This window comes from Orycteropus afer, unplaced genomic scaffold (genome assembly GCF_000298275.1).
Source record: "Orycteropus afer afer isolate SDZICR_OR568_19922 unplaced genomic scaffold, OryAfe1.0 scaffold00009, whole genome shotgun sequence".
NCBI classification, from domain to species: Eukaryota; Metazoa; Chordata; class Mammalia; order Tubulidentata; family Orycteropodidae; genus Orycteropus; species Orycteropus afer.
In genome coordinates, this window is record NW_006921596.1 from 14,984,993 (window position 1) to 15,008,393 (window position 23,401).

The 23,401-nt window shown below is 37.7% G+C and overlaps 1 protein-coding gene across 1 annotated transcript in view; it reads right to left on the minus strand.

Moving 5' to 3' along the window:
- RPGRIP1L (RPGRIP1 like) overlaps positions 1–23,401 on the minus strand; it is a 106,349-nt gene that overhangs the window by 21,757 nt on the left and 61,191 nt on the right. The window contains exons 16-21 of the mRNA XM_007947092.2: positions 22,012–22,390; positions 19,136–19,323; positions 18,930–19,013; positions 16,296–16,397; positions 12,234–12,390; positions 11,190–11,263 (exon numbers count right to left, since the gene is read on the minus strand). Of these exons, the coding sequence (XP_007945283.1) occupies positions 11,190–11,263; positions 12,234–12,390; positions 16,296–16,397; positions 18,930–19,013; positions 19,136–19,323; positions 22,012–22,390 (984 nt within the window). The remainder of the gene's footprint in view (positions 1–11,189; positions 11,264–12,233; positions 12,391–16,295; positions 16,398–18,929; positions 19,014–19,135; positions 19,324–22,011; positions 22,391–23,401) is intronic.

A 23,401-nucleotide genomic window follows, 5' to 3' on the forward strand; every position in this document is an offset into this window, starting at 1 on the left:
TGGACACAGGGAAGCGGTACCTATCGGGAGGAAGTGGGAGAGGAAATGTTGCATTGTGCTAAATTGTGGTCAATGTCATGAGACAAAGTGTATGTGAACTGCTGTATGGAAAGTGTATTTGCTCTATAAATTTTCACCCAAATCAACTGCATGCAACATATTTCTAGATGGACACTGCACATTATGTGACTGATTTAGAAATGTGATGACAGCTTGTATTGCTCTAAGAGAAAAAGAAATTATAGCTCTTGTAATTTTGGCACAATATCACTTACTGCTTTCTAACTGATGCTAATTCACATTTTAGGATCTCTCTCTCTTCCTCTCTCTAACTGCATTTACTTGGGCTTATTATTGGCATGCTTACATTTTTCATGTTTTACTTCAGAGGATCCTGCTGACTTCTTCCTATGGTTTCAGCCATCAGAGCAGCCACACTGGAGTTGGACTGTTAGGCTTCTGAAAACTAATTCAACCTGACAGCCCTTAAACGCTGAGCTGCTTCACAGACAATGGCCTATGATACAGGTTTTGCAACTTGTTTAAGTATAGGTGATTCTAAAGGTGAGACACTGCTTAGTCCTAAAGCTGTTTCACATATACCAGAATCACCTGAACGTTTTGATAAACTCAGATTTCTGGGCTCCACCCCTTAGGCGTCTGATTTGTTAGGTCCGGGTGTGGTGTTCAAGAATTTGTGTCCCTAACGAACTCTCAGCTGGTGTTTATGCTTCTGGCATGCGGACTACTCTTTGCGAACAACTGTTTTAAACCAATGACTCACCCTTCGTCTACTGACCCTTCCAAGATAGCTATACAATTAAACTGTTGTTTAGTTACTATTTAATATTTTAATATATGTCATGGATTGAATTGTGCTCCCCCCAAAATATGCGTTGTAAATCCTAACTTCTATGCTGGGGCTATAATCCCGTTTGGGAATGGATTGTCTTTGTTATGTTAATGAGGCAGGATTAGTGTAGGGTGCACCTTATATTTTTTGAGATATAAAAAGAGATTAAACTACCAGCCAGAGACAGAGATGGGATAAGTCAGATGCCAAAACACACAGAGGTCCCCAAGGAACCAGGAAGGAGAAACTGTAGAGGCAAAGCCCTTTCTCCAGAACTGACAGAGAAAAGAAAGCTTTCATTTTGAATTTGGACTTAAGCCTCCTTAATCTGTGAGAAAATAAATCTTGTGTTAAAGCCACTCACTTGCAGTATTTGTTTTAGCAGCACTAGATGACTCAGACAGAATGTGGTACTGGAGTGGGGTGCTGCTCTAATAGATACTTAAAATGTGTAAGTGGTTTTGCAATTAGGTAATGGGTAGAGGCTGGAAGAAATTTCAGGTGCCTAATACTAAAAGCCTAGATTGCCTTGAAGAGTCGTTAGGAGAATTATGATGTCAAAGGCAACTGAAGGCTCAGAAGAAGTGAGGAGAGAGATGGAGAAAGCCTCTATCATCTTAGAGAATACTATGGTACCAGCAACAGCATCTGACTAGAAATGTGGACTTTACAAGTGAAGCTTTAAAAGAAAATGATGAACTTGTGATTGGGTAATGGCAGATGGGCAATGCTTTTTACGCAGTGGCAAAGACCTTATTTGATTTACTTTCAAATGTCTGGTGGAAGGGAGACCCCAAAGATGATGAACTTGGATATCTGGCTGAGGAGATTTGTAAACAAGATGTTAAAGGGGCTGCATAATTTTTCCTTGCCCCTTATAGTAAAATGGACTTAAAAACGAACTGTGCAAAACAAAAACAGAACTTAAAAGATTGGGAGAATTCTGTTATAAAACTAAGGACAAGTGTCCTAGAATGTTCACCAAGGATGTACCTACACAATCTTTTGTTAAAGTCTGACTGATGGACCTAACCTATTACCATTGCAGAAAAGCCATAAATTTAGACTGAAGGGGACAGAAAGAATGAAATGTGAGAACGTTACCTGCTTCTTGGAATTCTACAGGTAGGAAACAGGCCAAAGGAGGTACATGTGCTGTTCTCCAAGAAAAGAAAAGGACCATCCCTGGAGCAGCTCAGAGATCAGCAGAAATGCTGGAAAGAACATGGGAAGGAGAGTTGTCTCAAAGGGTGGGGCCATGGCTCCTGGGGCGTCAAAAGGTAGCGCCAGAGCCTCTAGGTTTCAGAGTCAGATCTTCACCAACTCAGCTCTGGAGCGTGGGCTGCCATTCAGTTTGGCCAACAGGCCGAGGCCACCGCCTAAAGCTGAGGGAGCAGGGCTTGCATACTCAAGAGGCAAAACAACAGGGGCCTGCTGGGGCCAAGGGTGGGGGAGGACTGCTACTCAGATAGAAGAAATGACAAGACAAAAGAGCTGGACAGAAGATTTCAAAGAGCAGCTCCTGAAGACAAAGCCAATTATTATAATGAAATGTGCAAAGACCTGGAGTTAGAAAACCAAAATGGAAGAACATGCTCAGCTTTTCTCAAGCTGAAAGAACTGAAGAGAAAATTCAAGCCTTGAGTTGCAATATCGAAAGATTCTATGGGCAAAATATTGAACGATGCAGGAAACATCAAAAGAAGATGGAAGGAATACCCAGAGTCACTGTACAAAAAAGAACTGGTCAATATTCATCTATGTCAGGAGGTGGCATATGATCAAAAACTAATGACATTGAAGGAAGAAATTGAAGCTGCACTGAAGGTACTGGCAAAAAACAAGCCTCCTGGAACTGATGGCATAACTGAGACATTTCAACAAACATATGCCACATTGGAGGAACTTACTTGTCTATGCCAAGAAATATGGAAGACAGCTACCTGGCCAACTGACTGGAAGAGATCCATATTTGTACCCACTGCAAAGAAAGGTGAGCCAACAGAATGTAGAAATTATAGAACAATATCATTAATATCACATGTAAGTAAAATTTTGCTGAAGATAATTCAAAGTTGGTTGCAGCAATATATTAGCAGGGAACTTCCAGAAATGCAAGAGGATGTGCAATGAGGGATATCATTGGTGATATCAGTTGGATCTTAATACCATGAAGATGTTTATTTCTGTTTTGTTGACTATGCAAAAGCATTCTACTGTGTGGATTGTAACTAATTATGGATAACATTGAGAAGAATGAGAATTCTAGAACACTTAAATGTACTCATGAGGAACCTGTACATAGACCAGGAGGCTGTCATTCAAACAGAATAAGGGGATACTGCATGGTTTAATATCAGGAAGGGAGTGTGTCAGGGTTGTATCCTTTCACCATACTTATTCAATCCATATGCTGAGCAAATAATTTGAGAAGGTGGACTATATGAAGAAGAACATGGCATCAGGATTGGAAGAAGATTCATTAACAACCCGTGATATGCAGATGACACAACCTTGCTTGCTGAAAGGGAAGATGACCTAAGTACTTACTGATGAAAATTAAAGATTACAGTCTGCAGTACTGATTACACCTCAACATAAAGAAAATGAAAATCCTTGCAACTGGACCAAAAAGCAGCATCAGGATAAATGGAGAAAAAATTGCAGTTGTCAAAGATTTCTTATTACTTGGTTCCACAATCAACACCTACGGAACCAATAGTCAAGAACTCAGATGATGTACTGCACTGGGCAAATCTGCTGCAAAAGACCTCTTTAAAGTTCTGAAGAGCAAAGATGTCATTTTGAAGACTAAGGTGCACCTAACCCAAGCCATGGTATTTTCAATTGCCTCAGATGCATGTGTGAGCTGGACAGTGAATAAGGAAAACTGAAGAAGAGTTGATGCTTTTGAGTTGTGGTGATGGAAAGGAACCCTGAAAGTACTGTGAACTGACAGAAGAACGAACAAATCTGTCCTGGAACAAGCGCAGCCTGAATGCTCCTTGGAAGCAAGAATGGCCAGACTTCATCTCACCTACTTTGGTAATGTTATTAGAAGGGACTTCCCTGGAGAAGGATATCATGCTTGGTAAAGTGGAAGGTCCGTGAAGAAGGGGAACGCCCTTAATGAGATGGATTGACACAGTGGCTGCAATGATGGGCTCAAGTACATAGCAAGGACTGTGGGGATGGCATGGGACTGGGCAGTGTTTCATTCTGTGGCGCACAGGGTTGTTATGAGTCAGTGCCAGCTGGACAGCACCTAACAACATGCCTGTGGTTATAATCCCATGTGGGAATGGATTGCTTTTATGATGCTAATAAGACAGGATTAGTGTAGAGTGTATCTTGAGTCAATCTCTTTTGATATAAAAGAGATTGAACCATGGAACAGAAGCAGGGACAGGGCAAGAGACATGCCAAGCTTCATGGAAATCACCCAGGAGCAGAAGCTAAAAGAAATAAGGATCTTCCCCTTGAGCTGGTATGTTGGAGTTTTAGCTTCCTTAAACTCTGAGAAAATAAATTTCTGTTTGTTAAAGCCATCTGCTTGTGGTATTTCTGTTAAAACAACACTAGATAACTAAGATAGTATAGAACCGGCTAGTACATTATTTCCTTGTAAAAGCAATCTATGCTGATCACTGAAAAACTAAATCCAATAGTATAAATGATAAAAAATATGTAAGTCCCTTGTTTCCTCTCATCCTGTAACTCGGGTTGGCAAATATTTTATGGAAAGAGCCAGATAGTGAATACTCTTGGCACTGCAGTCTATACAGTCTCTGTAGCCACTATCCAATTCTGCCCTTACGGACTGAAAGCAGACAGAACCACAGAGCATGGCTGTGTTCCAATAAAACTTTATCTGCAAAAACATGCAGAGGGTTGGATTTGGTACATCAGTCACAGTTTCCTGACCACCACTCTAACTCATGCCCCAGAAATATTAACTGCTAAAAGTGTTTGCTGTATGTGTTTCCAATCCTCTTCTTTGCTTACGTAAATCTAAATGTTATATCTGTATGCTCATATAAAAACATAATATGTACGAATGAATATACTTTTCTGTTTGTTTTTAAATGGAATCTACCCCAAAATTTGTTGCTGTCGAGTTGATTCTGACTCATAGTGACCCAATAGGTCACAGCCAAACTGCTCTGTAGGGTTTCCAAAGCTTTACTCTTTAGGAAGGGCAACTGTCGCATCTTTCTCCTCGTAAACAGCCGGTAGGTTTGAACCACCAACGTTTAGGTCCATAGCTGCATGCTTCAACCACTGGACCATCAGGGCTCCTTATGGAATTAATTTTAAAAAAAGCAAAAACCTCCAAACTCACTGCCAATGAGTTGATTTCAACTCACAGCAACCCTCATAGGGTTTCCAAGGCTGTAAATCTTTATGGATGCAGACTGCCCCATCTTTCTTCTGTGGAGCAGCTGCTGGGTTTGAACTGCTGACCTTTGGTTAACAGCCAAATGCACCATCAGAGCTCCTTTATGGAATCAACAGTGAAGTGTAATTTCTTATCCAGTAGTTTGGCAAAGGGTGTGTCAAGAGGAAATGGGAATCTTCAAATTTAGAAAGGTTTGTATTAGCAAAAACTGGAAGACACTTAAGGGTTGATCACAATGGGCTTACTTAAATAAATACGATATTATACAACGGACTATTCCAAACCAAACCAAACTCACTGCCATGGAGTCGATTTCGACTCATAGCGACCCCTCCTTGGGTTTCTGAGACAGTATCACTATGGAAGTAGATGCCCCATCTTCCTTCCGAGGAGTGGCTGGTAGGTTTGAACCGCCAGCCTTCTGGTTAGCAATCAAAATGCCTTAGGCACTACGTCACCAGAGCTCCTAATGGACTATTATGCATATGCTAAAAGAAATATAGTATAGTGCTATAGCCCATGGTATATCAGTAACAGATAATTAATTTGTAAAACATAAAAGTAGTTTTAAAAGCAATTACTACTAGGAGAGTAATTGAACATTTCTGGTTTTACATAAAATATATTTTAAAATCTATTTTGGCTTAAGCTTCCACTGTAAGGGACAGGATATTGTATTTGATTCCAAAGTGACTTAATAATTTTAATACAAGACTTCTAAAAGCCATGAATTGCTTTGTGTATTTCTCCTTGCAAAGCTTTTAAAAAATATTTTGCTGAACATCATTATTGCCATCTCCTGGGAATGCCAGCTTACATTGCTCAGGAGAATCTGGTTTCCAGGTGGAATTGCATTTTAGTCCAATTGACTATGGCAGCTTTTACAATAATGCTATCAGTAGCAAAGGAAAAAGAGAAGGCTGTCAATATGTCCTGCACACCAGGCGGTGGCTCTTTCAGACTGTGATGCCCCATTCTCACCATGGGCACCCTGCAAAAAATCTGGGAGTTGGTGACAACACATTCTGTTGTGAAAACTGAAAGCTGTATTACTTAAATGATAAACTTAGAAATAATGTAAAAGGAGGATTGTTAATTCTTTTTTATTAAATGCTGAGGCAGCTCAAATTCTCAGTTTTGAGTCTTTTTTGAGAACCTGAGACAAGGCTTTTAATCAGTGTATTATATATCAAATTGATACTGTTAACTTCTGATTATTCAAATTAATAAAATATTCATAGGGAAATGTCCAAAGTTTTGCATTTCTCAGATTCCCCTTCGCTGCCCGCACCCCCGCCCCTCCAATTAATTATCATGCCTGGAAGCTTTTTAGTAAAAGTGGCAGTCATCAGGCTGACAGAAACTGACAGGCCAGCAAGGCCCAATTACACTGGTACTCGGTGGCACTTTGATGTTTTGGAAACAGAGGGAGATAGGGGAAAATTGGGTAGAACATTATGTTAATGATTTGATTTAATCCAGCCACTAAACTTTATGTAGCCTGTGAAAAAAGATGCTAACACTAATTATGCCACTTTGCAAAGGAAAGGAGGGGACAAGCACTTCACATTGACAAAGTGAAGCTCATAAATGTTGTAAATGAAATGAAACAAAATGAAGTAATCTATGATTAATTATACATCACAGACGTGAAGAAAAGAAAAAGAACCAAGTAATATGTTTAAGTCTTGGGAAATCTGTTAGATTCCTTTTAAGGATCAACATTACTAAGAAACAACCAGGAGCTGTCAGATTCTCTAACACTGAGGAAAAAAAAAAGAATTTGAATGATCTTGAATTGCTTATACAGTGTATTAGATAATTCAAATGCGCACTGTAATTGGCACAAATGCTATTTATCTAGGACACTACTTCTAGTCCTAATTATAGGGTACAGCCAATTTTTAAAACATCTATAAAATGGTGATAACCATGGAGTAATGATATCCAATTACTTTCTAACTAGTCTCTGTGCCTCTAATCTGTTCTTTCCGTTACTGACAGAGTGAAATTTTAAAATGCAATTCGAGAGTGTAAACTTGATAAAAACAGGAGTCTTATTTCTCTACTTCATGGGCATAGTCTCAGGCCTAGAATTAACGCTCACAAAATGTGTTTAATAAATGAGTGATTTGCATCATGCCTCCCTTAAAAAAAATCCTCATTGGCTGCTCACAGAACTTCAGGGCGGACTTCAAACTCCTGAGATGGTACAGAGACCTCAGTGCTGTGCAGCGTGCTTACCTTTCCAGTCCGTTCTTCTTGGGCTCCCTGTGAGCACCCAAGGCTCAGCCTTTAAACTACGCCCTGGTCTCTCAGACTGTCATGCTTTTTCGTTCCTTTGGACTACAGTGATCTACCCCCACCGTACTCCCCACTGCTCCCTTGCACTGACTCCTAATTGTCTTCATCAATGGCTCAAGCTTCACTGACCCTAGGATGTCATCCTCAACGAGGGTCCCCAACAGACTATGAATTCTTTCAGTGTGACTTGTGAGCAAGTCACTTAATCGCTCTAGATTTCACTTTATTTATCGAGAAAAGGAGAAGGATGGGTTAGAAAATTTCTAAGCATTTTTTTTTAGCTGAAATATATAACTACTGTATTAATTTCTGGTACTATCTCCTGACATTGTTTTATACTGTAATTTAAAGCTGAATTATTTTTTTGGTGTCTGAGAGCGGGACCAGAATACGGTATTTACTTTCTTACGAGGAATGATCACAAACTGCAGGCGTGAATCCCTGGGGAATCAGTGTGTTATAACAAGCACTGTTTGTAGGTGACTAGATAAATACAGCCCTTGATACCTGTCTTCACAGATCCCAGGACTAATCAGCACCTCATTTCTTGTATTTTTATGTTCAAAAGCTAAATCACATAATCCCAATAAAGTAGACACAGTCCTGCACCATTGATATGTGAGAAAGGAATGTCTGAATCAAACATACAGGCTTCTTCTTGTGTGCAATTCAGTCGATTGCTACTCACAGTGATTCCCACAGGACAGAGTACAACTGCCCCATGGGTTTCCTAGGCTGTAATCTTTAGAAGAGCAGATAGCTGGGTCTTGTTTCCTGCAGAGTGGCTCGTGGGGTTGAACTGCTGGCATTTTGGGTAGCAGTTGAGAGTTTAACCATTTACTATTCTTGTTATGATAAATGGAGGATTTTTATAAGATGGGTATAAAGCTAAATCTCATGCAGGGACCCATTTTCTCATTGACTCCCATTATCAAATTATTCTAATAGAAGAATTTTCATTTATTGGTTTAATAAAATAATCTTAAAATTTCAGATTTGATAAAGCAAGAAAATTTTTTTACCTGAACTGAAAGGTCTAACTAAAGTCTGTATTTAGGTAACCACAGGCAAGATTGCTCTGTGATTTATCAATTTTGAACAATAAAGATTCCATATATGCTATATGTTAGGTGATGTTATATATATAATATATATATTATAATATGTATTATAATTAATAATTTTATGAGGTGCTCTGGTGACATGGTACTTAAAGCATTTGACTGCTAAGCAGAAGGTTTGTGGTTCAAACCTACCAGTCACTCCACTGAAGGAAGACAGGGCAATCTAGTTCTGTAAAGATTTATCACCTCAGAAACCCAATGAGTTTTAATTTTATAGTAATTGAGTTGGACAGAGAAACTGTTCTTTTTATATTTATTAAGCACAGAAACAATAGAATTCTCTATTTCATGGGGACATCTATAACAAAAATTAAAATTCTGTTCCATGGTTTTGTTTTGCAGAGAGATTGAGCTAAGAATGTTGGAGATGTAAAAGGAATGTTGCAATTCTCACCAATAAAGTAGAAATTCTGAAAAAAGGGACTATATTCAATATTAAGTATACGCTTTTCCTCATTTCAGGAAAAGTAACGTAGATCAACAGAAAAAGCCAGGGCTTTTTACTTCTGTTCTGGTAATTTGCACCCTTTCCTAAATATTTAAAGTAGAATTTTCTTTTCAAAATTTCAGTTTGCATACTACTTTTCAACAATCTACTACAAAAAAAGCAAATTGTATATTAAAAAAACAAAAACAAAAACAACTCACTGCCTTCGGGTCGGATTCAACTCACAGCGACCCCTCCTTGGGTTTCCAAGGTGGTATCTCTATGGATTGCCCAACCTTCCTTCCAAGGAGCGGCTAGAGGGTTTGAACTGCCAGCCTTCTGGTTAGCAGTCAAATGCCTTAGGCACTATGCCACCAGAGCTCCTAAACTATATATGCACAAGATTAATTACCTTCTACGGAAGTTTACTTTTTTTTGGCAGAAATGAACTAAGCTTAACAGTGTGTCAATAGATATTATTTTGATAAGGAAAAATAGGAAAGCTATTATAGTTTTAAATACAATCTCACATAATGAATTCTTTAATGTTTAGGCCTGACTGAATACATCTTTGTACACTGGTCCTGAAAAGCAGGCAGAGAACTCAACTAGTTATAGTGAGCAATGGCTGAAACTAATGATGTTAGGTGCTTTTGGCAAAAGTAATGCTTACATGTATGGTCCATTACATAACAAAACTATAAATAAAATTTTCTTGTTCTTGACAATTACTCGAACATTTCAAGAATACATTAAAATTTTTCCAGAAACATTTTTGCCTTAAGATTTTCATACATGGAGTTGAACATTTACCTCAGGTAGATATGCTCCTCAGAGAGAACAATCATGGGAGAAAGAAGGTCTGTTTATGCACAGGGAGACAGCTCAGGGGGCAGGAGTGCATGGAGGGATAGATAAAGGGAAGAGGTAATTATGGGGAGGAAGTAGGAGGGAAAGTGTTGCATTGGAGTAAATTGCAGTCAATGTCATGAGACAAAGTGTATATGAATGAACTTCTGTATGGAAAGTGACTTTCCTCTGTAAACTTTCACCCAAATCATAATAAAAACAAACAAATAGACAAAAAAAAATGTAATGTAAAGTTAAGTTGCATGGATTAAATGAAGTCTTTAAAAATCCAGCCCTTAATCTTGCACAGATACCAGTGATACAAGATACTTGCAATCCTTACAGAAACAACACAAGACAGACATACAGTAATCCCTCATAGACACCCTGACACTGTGGGAGAGAGATCCAACAGATCTACCACCTCATACATAAAAGCCTTGTTCCTCATCTTACATTGGTGAGTAGCGACTGGGGTCTTAAAAGCTTCCAAGCCACCATTTAGAATGCAGCTAATGGTCTCCTATTGTTGGAAGTGAAGAAGAGTGCCAAAAAACAAAACAAAACAAAACAAAAAACCAAGGGCATTTGGAAGCAATCAGTCCTAGGACGTGAGGCCCCTCGAGACCAGAACTAGATGGTGCCTGGCTACCAATGCCAACCACTCAGGAAAGGATCAAATCTGGAGATCATGGATAGAGTGGGAGGAAAAATGTGGAACAAAATTGAAAAACTCAATAATGACCAGAATTACAGGTCGGATGGAGTCTGGTGAGACCCCCAACAGTATGGTCCTGGGATACATTCTGGGCCTGGAATAAAGGTCACTCTCAGGGGCTGGTTCTCAGCCCGATAGTAAACAAGATGTACACGCAGACCACTCAACCCAGGGTGACGTACCCACATACTCTATGGAAATGCACCCCTTGGAGCAATGGACCATGGGGCACCAGAGGGACAACATTCATATGGACGAAATGCAGGACAAACAGGAGTGCATAATTATGAGAGGCATGGGGGAAGGGTTACTAGGCAGTGAGGGGAGGAGACTGGGTTAGGGCTAGGCATGGTAAATGGGGAGTGAAACTAAATGTACATTTAATGTTGAATGTAAAACAAACTCTTAAAAAATTTTTTTAAAAAGAAAAGATTTTCCTATATGAAGAGTGATATACAATGACATGAAAGGCAGCATTACTTTAGAACATTTCTAATTGGGATCAAGGTACTGACCTGTTTGATATTCTTGGAGAGAGAACTTGGAATAATACAATCGTCACTGTCAGAAGTGGATCTGTCCTCTTCATCTGTTTTTTTTTTTTTTTTCAAAAGTAACATTTACACAAGTTAAACCAATTACACTTGTACCTTGTTAAAGATAGAGAAACAAGCATATATCACAGGATAACCTTAAAAGAACAATATAATAATCATGTCTAGACCTTATGTTAGGAGCAAAGATGTTAACATTTATGTTATATTTTAGGAAAGAGAGAACAATGATTGAAAATTCTGAGTTTAATTTTGGCAGAAACAAAGAAAATAGTAATATAGTTTGTTACAATATGAAATTAAAAAGATCTCTAACCAATAATATTGTGTATAAACCAATGATATTCTTACTATTTAAAAAGTTTTATAGCTTCATTGAAGTGAAACTGACATACAATGAACTGCACACACTTAAAAGTGCACAATTCAATGTTCTGACATGCATATAAACCCATGAAATTATTACAATTGACATCGTAGATAGATTATCAAAGTCTCCTCACTCCTCTTTGTAATTTCTCCCTTCTGCCTCTATCTTCACTCTTCCTTCCCCCAGCAGACGCTTAGTTGCTTTTTGTCACTACAGATTAGTTTGCTTTTTCTAGGTTTTATATATAAGTAGAATCATCTAGAAAGTTTTCTCTTTTTTCTGGGTCTGGATTCTTAGTTTTACTTTTTAAAAAGTCAAGACCTCCAAAATCATCCAAATGATAATACTAAGCCCAAAGAGAATACGAAACCATTAAAAATACACAAAGGGAACATGGTTAGTAATTATACCTGCATTCTTCTGCAGAGCTCCAAGTTGAAATAAGAAGTGATGCTCTAACTCCACCTGATCTTTCCTAGCTAGACTGAACTACATGCCATCACACCTGTTAAGAAACTGGCATCATGAGGTAGCTCCTACTATTAAATGAAAAATTCAGTGAAGCAAACTCTAACAAAGAGTAAATAAAACAGAGAGTTAAATAAATAACATTAACAATAATAACACAAAGTCACCTTCTAGTTCCAATTCCTCAGTTATTTCTGTTTCATCTTCAGAAGAAGCCAAGGTTTGCTCTACAAGCTGACCCTCGGATAATACAGACACATCTTTTTCTTGTTGCGTCTTCTCAGTGTTGTCCTTTACTTTATCTACACTGCTTTCTGGTGAAACCTGAAGGAAGGAAGGCACAGTGATATACTGATTAATGCTTAGATCACATTTATAACATTCTTTCTGAAGCACTTGAATAATAAACATACAAACCTGAGACTCAAATATGTTGTTGTTAGGTGTCATCGAGTCGTCTCCGACTCATAGCGACCCTATTCACAGCAGAACGAAACACTGCCCAATCCCGTGCCAGCCTCATGATCCTTGCTATACCTCTAGCCACTGTGTCAACCCATCTTCTTGAGGGCCTACCCCTTCTTTGTTGACCCTCTACTTGACCAAGCACGATATCCTCCTCCAGAGAATAGTTCCTCCTGACAACATGACCAAAGTAGGTGAGACGAGGTCTGGCCATTCTCGCTTCCAAGGAGCATTCCAAAGGCTGCACTTCTTCCAGGACACATTTGTTTGTTCATCTGTCACTCCATGGTACTTTCAGAGTCTTCACCAACACCACAACTCAAAAATATCAACTCTTTTTCCATCTTCCTTATTCATTGTCCAGCTCTCACATGCATAAGAAGTGACTAAAAATACCATGGCTTGGGTTATGCACACCTTAGTCTTCAAGGAGACATCTTTGCTCTTCATCACTTGAAAGAGGTCTTTTGCAGCAGATTTGCCCATCGTCTGATGTCTTGACTGCTGCTTCCATTGGGGTTGACTGTAGAACCAAGTAACATGAAGTCCTTGACAACTCCAATCTTTTCTCCACCCTTCGTGAAGCTGTTTATTGGACGAGTTGTGAGGATTTTTGTTTTCTTTATATTGAGGTGTAATCCATATTGCAGACTGTAGTCTTTAATCTTCATCAGTAAGTAGCTTCAAGTCATCCTCACTTTCAGCAAGTAAAGGTGTATTGTCTGTGTATTGCAGGTTGTTAATGCGTCTTCCTCCAATCCTGATGCCATGTTCTTCTTCATATAGTCCAGCTTCTTGAATGATTTGCTCAGCATACAAACTGAATAAATATGGTGAAAGGATACGACCTTGACACACTCCATTCCTGATTTTAACCCATGCAGTATCCACTTGTTCTGTTCGAATGACAGCCTCCTGGTCTATGTACAGGTTCCTCTTAAGTGCAGTCAAGTGTTCTGGAGTTCCCATTCTTCTCAATGTTATCCATAAATTGTTATGATCCACACAATAATGTTTTTGCATAGTCAATAAAACATTAAGTAAACATCTTTCTGGGTACTCTTTGCCTTCGGCTAAGATCCATCTGACGTCAGCAATGATATCCCTCATTCCATGGGCTCTTCTGAATCTAGCTTGCATTTCTGGAATCTCTCTGTCAATATACTGCTGCAACCATTTTTGAAATATTTTCAGTAAGATTTTACTTACGTGCGATAATAATAATATTGTTTGATAATTTCCACATTGTGTGGGATCACCTTTCTTTGGAATGGCTATAAATATGGATCTCTTCCAGTCAGTTGCCCAGGTAGCTGTCTTCCAAATCCCTTGGCATAGCTGAGTGAGTGCCTCCAGTGGAGCATCTGTTGAAATATCTCAATGGGTATTCTGTCAATTCCTGGAGCCTTGTTCTTTGCCAATTCTTCCTGTGCAGCTTCAACTTCTTCCTTCAGTACCATTGGTTCTTGATCATATGCCACTTCCTGAAATAGATGAACATCAACCAATTCTTTTTGTACAGTGACTCTTGTGTATTCTTTCCATCCTCTTTTGATGTTTCCTGCATCATTCAATATTTTGCCCATAAAATCTTTCAATATTGCAACTTGAGGCTTAAATTTTTTTCTTCAGTTCTTTCAGCTTGAGAAATACTGAGTGTGTTCTCCCCTTTTGGTTTTCTAACTCCAGGTCCTTGTACATTTCATTATAATAATTGAATTTGTCTTTGTGAGCTGCTCTTTGAAATCTTCTGTTCAGCTCTTTTATCTTGTCATTTCTTCCATTTGCTTTAGCTACTCTCTGCTCAAACGCAAGTTTCAGAGTCTCTTCTGACATCCATTTTGGTCTTCTTTTCCTGTCTTTTTAATGACCTTTTGCTTTCTTCATGGATGATGTTTTTGATGTCATCCCACAATTCCTCTGGTTTTTGGTCACTGGTGGTTCAATGCATCAGATCTATTCTTTAGATGGTCTAACTTCAGGAGGGGTATTATCAAGGTCATATTTTGGTTCTCTTGGACTTGTTTTAGTTGTCTTCAACTTCAACTTGAACTTGCACATGAGCAGTTGATGGCCTGTTCTACAATTAGTTCTTGGCCTTGTTTTGGCCGAAGATATTGAACTTCTCCATTGCCACTTGCCACAGACGTAGTTAATCTGATTCCTGCGTATTCCATCTGGCCAAGTCCACATGTATAGCCATTGTTTATGTTGTTGAGAAAGGTATTTGCAATGAATAAGTTGTTAGTCTTGCAAAATTCTATCATGCGATCTCCAGCATTATTTCTATCACCAAGGCCATATTTTCCAGCTACTGGTAGCTCTTCCTTGTTTTCAACTTTTGCATTCCAGTCACCAGTGATAATCAACACATCTTGATTGCATGTTTGGTCAATTTCAGACTGCAGAAGTTGGTAGAAATCTTTAATTTCCTCATCTTTGGCTTTGGTGGTTGGTGCATAGGTTTGAATAGTAGTAGCATTCACTGGTCTTACTTGTAGGTATATGGATATTACCCTATCACTGACAGCACTGTACTTCAGGACAGATCTTGAAACACTCTTTGTGATGATGAATGCCAACACCATTCCTCTTTGTCATTCCTGGTATAGTAGATCATATGGCTGTTTGATTCAAAATGGCCAGAGCCAGTTCATTTCAGCTCACTAATCCCTAGGATATAGATCTTTATGTGTTCCATTTCATTTTTAACAACTTCCAGTTTTCCTAGATTCATACTTCGTACATTCCATGTTCCAATTATTAATGGATGGTTGCAGCTGTTTCTAACCATTTTGAGTTGTGCCATATTAGCCAATGGAGGTTCTGAAAGCTTTACTCCATCCATATCATTAAGGTCATCTCTACTCTGAGGAGTCAGTTCTTCTCCAGTCGTATTTTGAGTGCCTTCCAACCTTATGGGCTCATTTTCCGGCACTATATCGGACAATCTTTCAGGGCTATTGATTAAGTTTTCCAGTAATATATCAGACAGTGTTTCACTGCTATTCATGAGGTTTTCCTTACCAAAAAAAAGGCCAATTTTTTGAGAAGTAGATGGCCTCTTCCTTCTTTCGAATCTGTCTTAGTCTGGAAGCTCCACTGAAACCTGTCCATCATGGGTAATCCTGCTGGCATTTTGCAACACCGGTGGCATAACCTCTACTTTCACAGCAACACACAAGCCACCACAGCACGACAAACTGACAGACAAGTTCGTCTCCCACAGTTGTTCCTAACTGTTCTGCTCACTTCTGAGCTGCACACCTGCCTATCCCAGCCCGGTCTTAAATAAAGCCGCCCCAGAGGCCTCAATCTGCACACCCGCCTATCTGGAGTCCGGCCTTAAATAAAGCCACTCCAGAAGCCCTGAGCCATGCATCATGACTTAAATATGCAGATAAATAGTATGTATGTAACTTGTTAGGAAATAATCACTTAAACTGTGCAAATGGAAATATGGTAAATGGAAATCTGATAATCAACCAAGAATGAAAAATCATTAATCTCAAAATGAATATTACATAAGACTTTAATTCATATATCTATTTACTATCTATCAATATCAGTATAATTATGGTTATCATATTTTTAATATTATATTTTCAAACTTACAATATTTTCAATCTTTCTATTCCAAGAAAGTTATATACAAAAAAAATAGGATGAGTCCTATGATTTCCTAAACCATGTCAACATTCACAAGTCTAAGTCTTTAAGAACCAAATTAGATCTTTCAAAATAATTTTAAGACAAATACATACCGCTGGAATATGTGAAACGGGTGGCATGTTAATTTCTATTTCTGGTGTATGCTCCACTTCTGGTGACATTTCCTTCTTATCTTCAGGAGGAGTAGAAGTCTCCTTACATTAATATGAAAGCATGCATATATGACAGTTTGTATTCATAACTAAATCTCAAATAATTTTAAGACTTTTACATCTATGTATATATTAACACAGTAATATAAATTGGAAGCAAATAAAAGTTACTCATATGACACAATTTAGTTAGTATATTACTGACTAAAATTACATTGGTCATGTTATGTATATGACACTTAAGACCTGCCAAGTGTACTTCATTGAAACCTTGTCTATAGTAACAAAATTGAAGGCAATAAAAATGTTCAACAACAGCTCATTAGTTAAATGAAATATGGAACATGCAAACACCTGAGTTCTATGTAGCCATGAAAACAGTGATGTAGATCTGTATTTACTGACATTAAAGAAAACATGTAACAGTGTTGAGTAAAAAAGCTAGTTACAGAACAATACATACAGGTGCATTTGTGTGTGTGTACATTTGCATAGGAGAAGTACAACAGGATAGTCACCAAAATCCTATCTCTGAGTTATAGATTTGGGGAAATTCAAATTTACTTCCTTCTTTTACTTATTTGAATTTTCTAGTATTTCTATAATGATTACACATTACTTATGTAATTAAAAAACTTGTATATGCTAGAATAAGTATGTTGTCTCTACAGCCAATATTATATTTTTACTGTACCAAGTATCAATTTATAGTTAAACATTTTTTGGTTCATAAACTATTTATTTTAAAAGTAAACATGTCCAATGCAGAAAATGTAAAAATAAAGAACAAAAGAATATAAAAAAAATATGTATTACCACTACTCAATGATATTATCTGTTAATAATTTGTTAGATTTCTATTTGTTTATAATTCATTTTTAATACAAATAAAAAAAAATTTTTGGTTACATAGTGGCACTTGTATTTTAAATACAATATGTCCTGTTGTATTTTTAAAATTTAGCACTTAACATAAACACTTTTTCCTGATTTGAAATTTTCAGAAATAGTTTATATTAATATTATTAATACTGAATGACAATGTTACATGGAATGGATATACCATAATTTAATAAGTCATTTTACTTCCGTTGGACATTTAGCTAGTTTATGATTTTTATCTGTTATGACCAACACTGCAATATACATCTACATGTGTATTTCTTTATTACATTAATAATCATTTATTTGGGAATCAAGTTACATGGGTTCAAATACTGGCTCTACTTTGACCTTGAGCAGTTACTTGGCCTCTTTACACATCACCTTCCCCATCATTACATGAGAATAATTCTAGCATGAACTATATAGGGTTCTCGTAAGGATTAAATGAGTTCAATGTACAAAAAGTGGTTAGTTCAGTGCCTGCAATATAATAAATCAGTCAATAAATCTTAGTTATAATATATCTCCAGAATTATAATTATAGAATTCATTTATTTTAAATGTGCTGTATATGTCAGATATTACTCTAAGCTTTGTGAAGACAGACTATTATGTTCTGGGTGGTAGTGACACAGGTGTATACGTATGTAAAAATCCATTGAGCTGTATGCTTAAGATTTGAATCTTTTACTATATAGGAGAGGTTAATCTCAAATACAAAGAAACTGTTTTTAAAAAGTTCACATGATAGAGGATGGTGACTGGAGTGGTAGCAGGAGAGATAATGTGAGGTGAATGAATATAGGCTATCTTTTAAAAGTACAGCTGAGAGGTTTTGTGGATGGACTGGATGTGAGAAAAAGAGAATCAAGGGGATACCTTCAAAATTTCACTTGCAGAACTGAGTGAAATATTATGTCATTTACTAAGAATGGGAAACGGTGAAAGAGGCAAAAATTGTTGAAGAGGGTTGGTGTAATCAGGAATTTGGTTTCAGACATGAAATATCTGGTGGCTAAGAAACAGGCAGGAAGAAAAAAGTGTGCAAATCAGCAGTAGAGAACAGAGCTATAAATATGAGAGTGTCAATATCTAGATGCTTTCTAATGCCACAGGACTGGATGAAATCTCTTATGTTGATATAGCCAGAGAGGAGAAGTGGTCTGAGGATTTTGAGTCACCTCAACATTGTAAGATATGGTCCAAGAGAGTGAGCAGAATTAACATTAAATCAGGAGGTAAATGAAGAGAAGAGCAAGCAAATATTCAACTGTATCCAATGTTATTGGGAGACTAATCTGGGGACTAAGAATTGACTACAGATATGACAAAAGGAAAGTCACTGTGACCTTATCCAGAGTAGTATTTAAATGAGGATAAAAGCTGGATAGACTGAGTTCAAGAAAGAAACAGTGTGAGGAAAGGGAGACAGAATTGAAGTAGTGTTTTTTTTTTTTTTTTTGTTTTGAAATGGGAACAGAAGATTGGGGCAGTAGCTGGGGCGAGACCTAAGACCAAGGAAGTGTTTACTTCAAAGTAACAAATTACAAAACTAACATTTTAAAAGGAAATAAGTATTTTATTCACCCATTTCATTTTTTTTTTAAATCAGAGAGAGTATGCTAGTCCTATATAATTTTAAATATTTATTACAGAAAAAAAATCAATGATTTGAGTTTTTCTACTTACAGAACTCTGACATGGCAAGATATCCACAAAAGACACCTTCTTATCTACAGCTGTTAAATGCTGTCCTGGTTTAGGTGTTGGAGCCTAAGATAAACCAATATGTCAAACTGAGTATGATAAACACGAAATTTTAAATAATGCTTCAGATAGTTTTTAGGGGGCTATTTCCTAAATTTTATAGGAAATAGAAAGTCACGGTTACTTACTACAACTAAGCTAACAGAGGATGGTGGAGGTGGTCTCTGAACAAATTCTGGCTCTTCACTGTGAATGAGATTTCCTAAGTCTTCAGTTGTTATTGATCCACTTGGTGGAAGGTAAGCAAATTTCCATTTTAATATAACATGGATGGTGCCTGCAGGATGTTTTTTATGATTTGTTAGCTCAAATATTCCTGTCAAATTATAAAAAATAATCTTAATTAATGCCAGAGTGAAGTGTTTTTACCCTAAGAATTAAACAGGAACAAAGAGATGTGTGCCCCGCCCCACACTTTAAAAATAATTTTGGCTTTTAGTCACAACTCAAATGACTCATAACGACTCACAGAATAATGACAAAGAATCTCTCAAGCAGACGACGTTCACAAGTTAAGGCCTCAAAGGTAATACTAATCCAAAGATGAGAACATTAATTTATAAATATTTCAATTCAATGAAATTAAATTCAGAGATTACTCAGAATCCTTAGCCTCCTTCTAAGATATCATCTGGCTTATAGATTAAGCATCAACCTTCGCTTTGATTTGAACATTCTTGTAAGAGGCTTGTTTCTAAAGAAAAGTATATTAAAACTTTAAAATTTCAAATAATTTATATATCTGAAGGAGTCTTTATATTTCTGTATAATTCTATTACAATAAAAATATTTTCCTGGGATTAGTTAAATTACTCCAAATTCAAAGCAGGATTGGCAAAAAGTTTCCATTAAATAAACAATAACCCAAAACAAACAGCAGTAACAAAAACTACCACCTAGCTGAATCTATAATACTGAGTCACAAATTTCAATCCATGGTAATAGAGTTTTAGGTATGAATAATCTCAAACTTAAAAAAGTAACAAAACAAAATAAAACCCTATATTTCAAGTATAACTTTTGCTTGGAAGTATCCTTTACTAGGTACTTAAGTGTTTGATACTTTTTTGAATGGATATAGCTGGAATATAAGGAAGTGCTAAGCATCTATTATGGATATAGGAAGACCTTCATAATGGCTGACTGAGAACCTTAGCAAATTCCTTCCATAAAATGCAATGATAAAACTGGCAAAAAATGGTCAAAAACAACCCTTAAGTACTCTGCCAACTGCTGAAAGGTATATAACAAATTGAGGACACTTATTCAGGAGAATCTGCTGACCCTCAGTAAGAACAGTGGAAGTCTGGCAACTACTCTCATCCTCCCTTCTTTCTCCCAGCTCCATACTGCAGAAGTTTTATCAGAGTGAGGCCAAACAAAACCAAACTCACTGCCATCGAGTTGATTTGACTCATAGAGATCCCTCCTTGGGTTTCCGAGGTGGTCTCTCTACGGAAATAGATTGCCCCATCTTCCTTCTGAGGAGTGGCTGGTGGGTTTGAACTGCCAGCCTTCTAGTTAGCAGTCAAATGTCTTAGGCACTATGCCACCAGAGCTCCTCAGGGTGAGGCAGGCTATGGACATTGACACCCTCTGTTGGAGGAGGCTGACTTTATTTGTAGCACAGTGTGTAAATAATTTCATGCCCATGAGCACTGTTAAAAGCAATAGCAATTCCAGTGGCAAAAAATCAGGGAAGGACAATATCCCAGTGAGCCTGAGGTCTCAATATTGGTTGGAGGAAGAGAAAGATTAGAAGGCCAACCAAAAATTTAACATGGAAATTCAGGAATAAGACATCCAAAGTGAGCTTTGATAAAAGTCTATTTTACTTAAAAAAGGTGGTCTGAGAAGCTACATAAATGCACAAAGCTGTGGGCATGCTCAGGGAGAACTAACGAGGATCCTGGTAAGCTACTTGTCGCTGGCTGAATGTGAAGCCTTATTACTGCACAAAATAAAATCTGAAGCAGACTGGCAGACTGCCTGAACTTTGAATGCATGCCCTAAGCCACACATAGACCAACTGGCAAGGGTGGAAGCCTATAGGCTCAAGGTGGTTAAGTACAACCTTTGGTCAATCATTGCCTGACCAAATAACTATGCTGACCCAGGCTTAAAACTAAAAATGAAAACAAAACTAACAAAATATCCAACTGTTACAAACAAAAAATTATGAGACATTCAAAGAAATGAGAAAGTGTGATGTGCATGCACACACACACATACATACAACACTCAACAGAAACACTCTGAGTTTAGAATTATTGAAGACTTTACAGCATTTATTACAAACACGGTCAAAGAAAGAAAAGAAACCAGGCTTAAAGAATTAAAGGAAAGCATGATGACAATAACATGAAATAGAGGAAGTAATAGAGATAGAAATTACAGTATTAATTTTAAGCAGACTATGACAAATTAGGGAGCTCTGGTGGCGTAATGCCTAAGGCACTTGACTGCTAACCAGAAGGCTGGTGGTTCAAACCCACTAGCCACTCCTCAGAAGGAAGGCTGGGCAATCTACTTCCATGGTGACACTGCCTCAGCAACCCAAGGAGGGGTCAACTATGAGTCGGGGCCGACTCGACGGCACATAACAACAACATGATAAATTAGGGAGCTCTGGTGGCGTAGTGCCTAAGGCATTTGACTGCTAACCAGAAGGCTGGCAGTTCAAACCCACTAGCCACTCCTTGGAAGGAAGACTGGGCAATGTACTTCCGTAGAGATACTGCCTTGGAAACCCAAGGAGAGGTTGCTATGAGCCGGCTCCAACTTGACGGCCGTGAGCTGTTTTTTTTTTTTTAATGATAAATTAAGATTCATTTTGTAATCTCTACAGCAATTATAACTTAAAAAAGGTAGTATTAGTAGTATTATAGACTTAAAAGATTGTCTGAGGTTAGGAAAATTAGATATAAATAAATAATTTTCACAACACTGAGGTCTAATTCAGGTTTTGTTTTTCAAGATCACAGATTCAAGAACATAGGCTTACCTGAGATACACCTGTCATGTGCCAATGAAATCAGAGGCACACTGACTTTTCCTATGTAAATATTCTCTTGAGTATCACTATCATCGAACACATAAAAACTCAGAGACTGTGACTTAAGATATCGGTCCAAATCCATATTCATTGGCACGGGGAAACACATATGATCACCAAATTGTGGATCATTGCTACTGGGAATGATGGCTGTATCATGGTCTGCAAAATCAAAAAACTTGTACACAACATATGGGTGTGGCTGCAGGTGGCTTGCTCGGGACTGCAGGTGGTTGCAACATCTTACTGTAATGTGAAGTTCATTTAAGTTGCCATCTGTGGAATCTGCAGAACTGAGCTGAGCAGCTTTAGGCGCTTGCTGACTTAACTGGAAAAACATACATATTTAAATTATAGTAAAAATACACTTAAAAGATAAACAGCAGTGCCAACCCCCCAAAGAAAATAATTTTGTAAATGTAAAAGTTGCATATATTCACTTCACAGTGAATTAAGATTTTTGATTTTTATTCAAAACCAATGTTGTCTGTAACATGTATGAACAGATAATACTGTGCTATTAGCCGCAAACATGAAAGACTGAGATTTGGAGATTGGTGCTCTAACCAAATAAGACCAAGGAAAAAAAGTTAATCTTGATTTTAAATAATTATATTTAATAGCTGAAGAGTAAAGTGACCATATGGGTCCAAAGATGAACGTCTTCTATTTCATAATTTTATTAAGAGCTAATCTCATTCTTAAGCGAGAATCCAATCAATTTGGAGCCTACACAAAGAGATAATTTTGTCATATTTGGGCTGGTCATCACTCTGAACTACCGGGGTTTAGGGAAGTAGATATCTGAGGCCAAGATTACGCTGTACCGGCAGACCTCAGGTTATGAATGAAATCCGTTCCTAAGTGTGTTTTTAAGTTGAATTTGTAGGTAAGTTGGAACAGGTATATACAGTTCTCATTTAGCCTTGCTTCAGTGATGGAAAAGTTGCACATGCAGCAAGTGAAGGTCACTGTGATGAAGGGTCTGTTAAGAGTAGGGGTTTGCTCCATCATTTCAGAGTGAGGGCAAATTTACTCAACATTAAAGGACAAGTAAGAGTTGTCTGTAAGTTGGATGTTTATAACCTGGGAACTTACTGTATATCAACGTCCAAATTAAATGCTGTAAGAACAGGAAAAGAGAGCCAGAGATAAACCTTGGAAGGGATAAAAAGCGAGGTTTGGGAGGACATTTCAAAAGCGAGATGAGCAACACGAGTTATTAGGCAGAGCTGGAAACCAGGGCTCCTATTGGAAATATTACTCAGGTGGCCAACACACAAGCATTCTAGAAAACCACTGCACTAACTGTAAAGCTACTATAGCTGATGTGATCCAG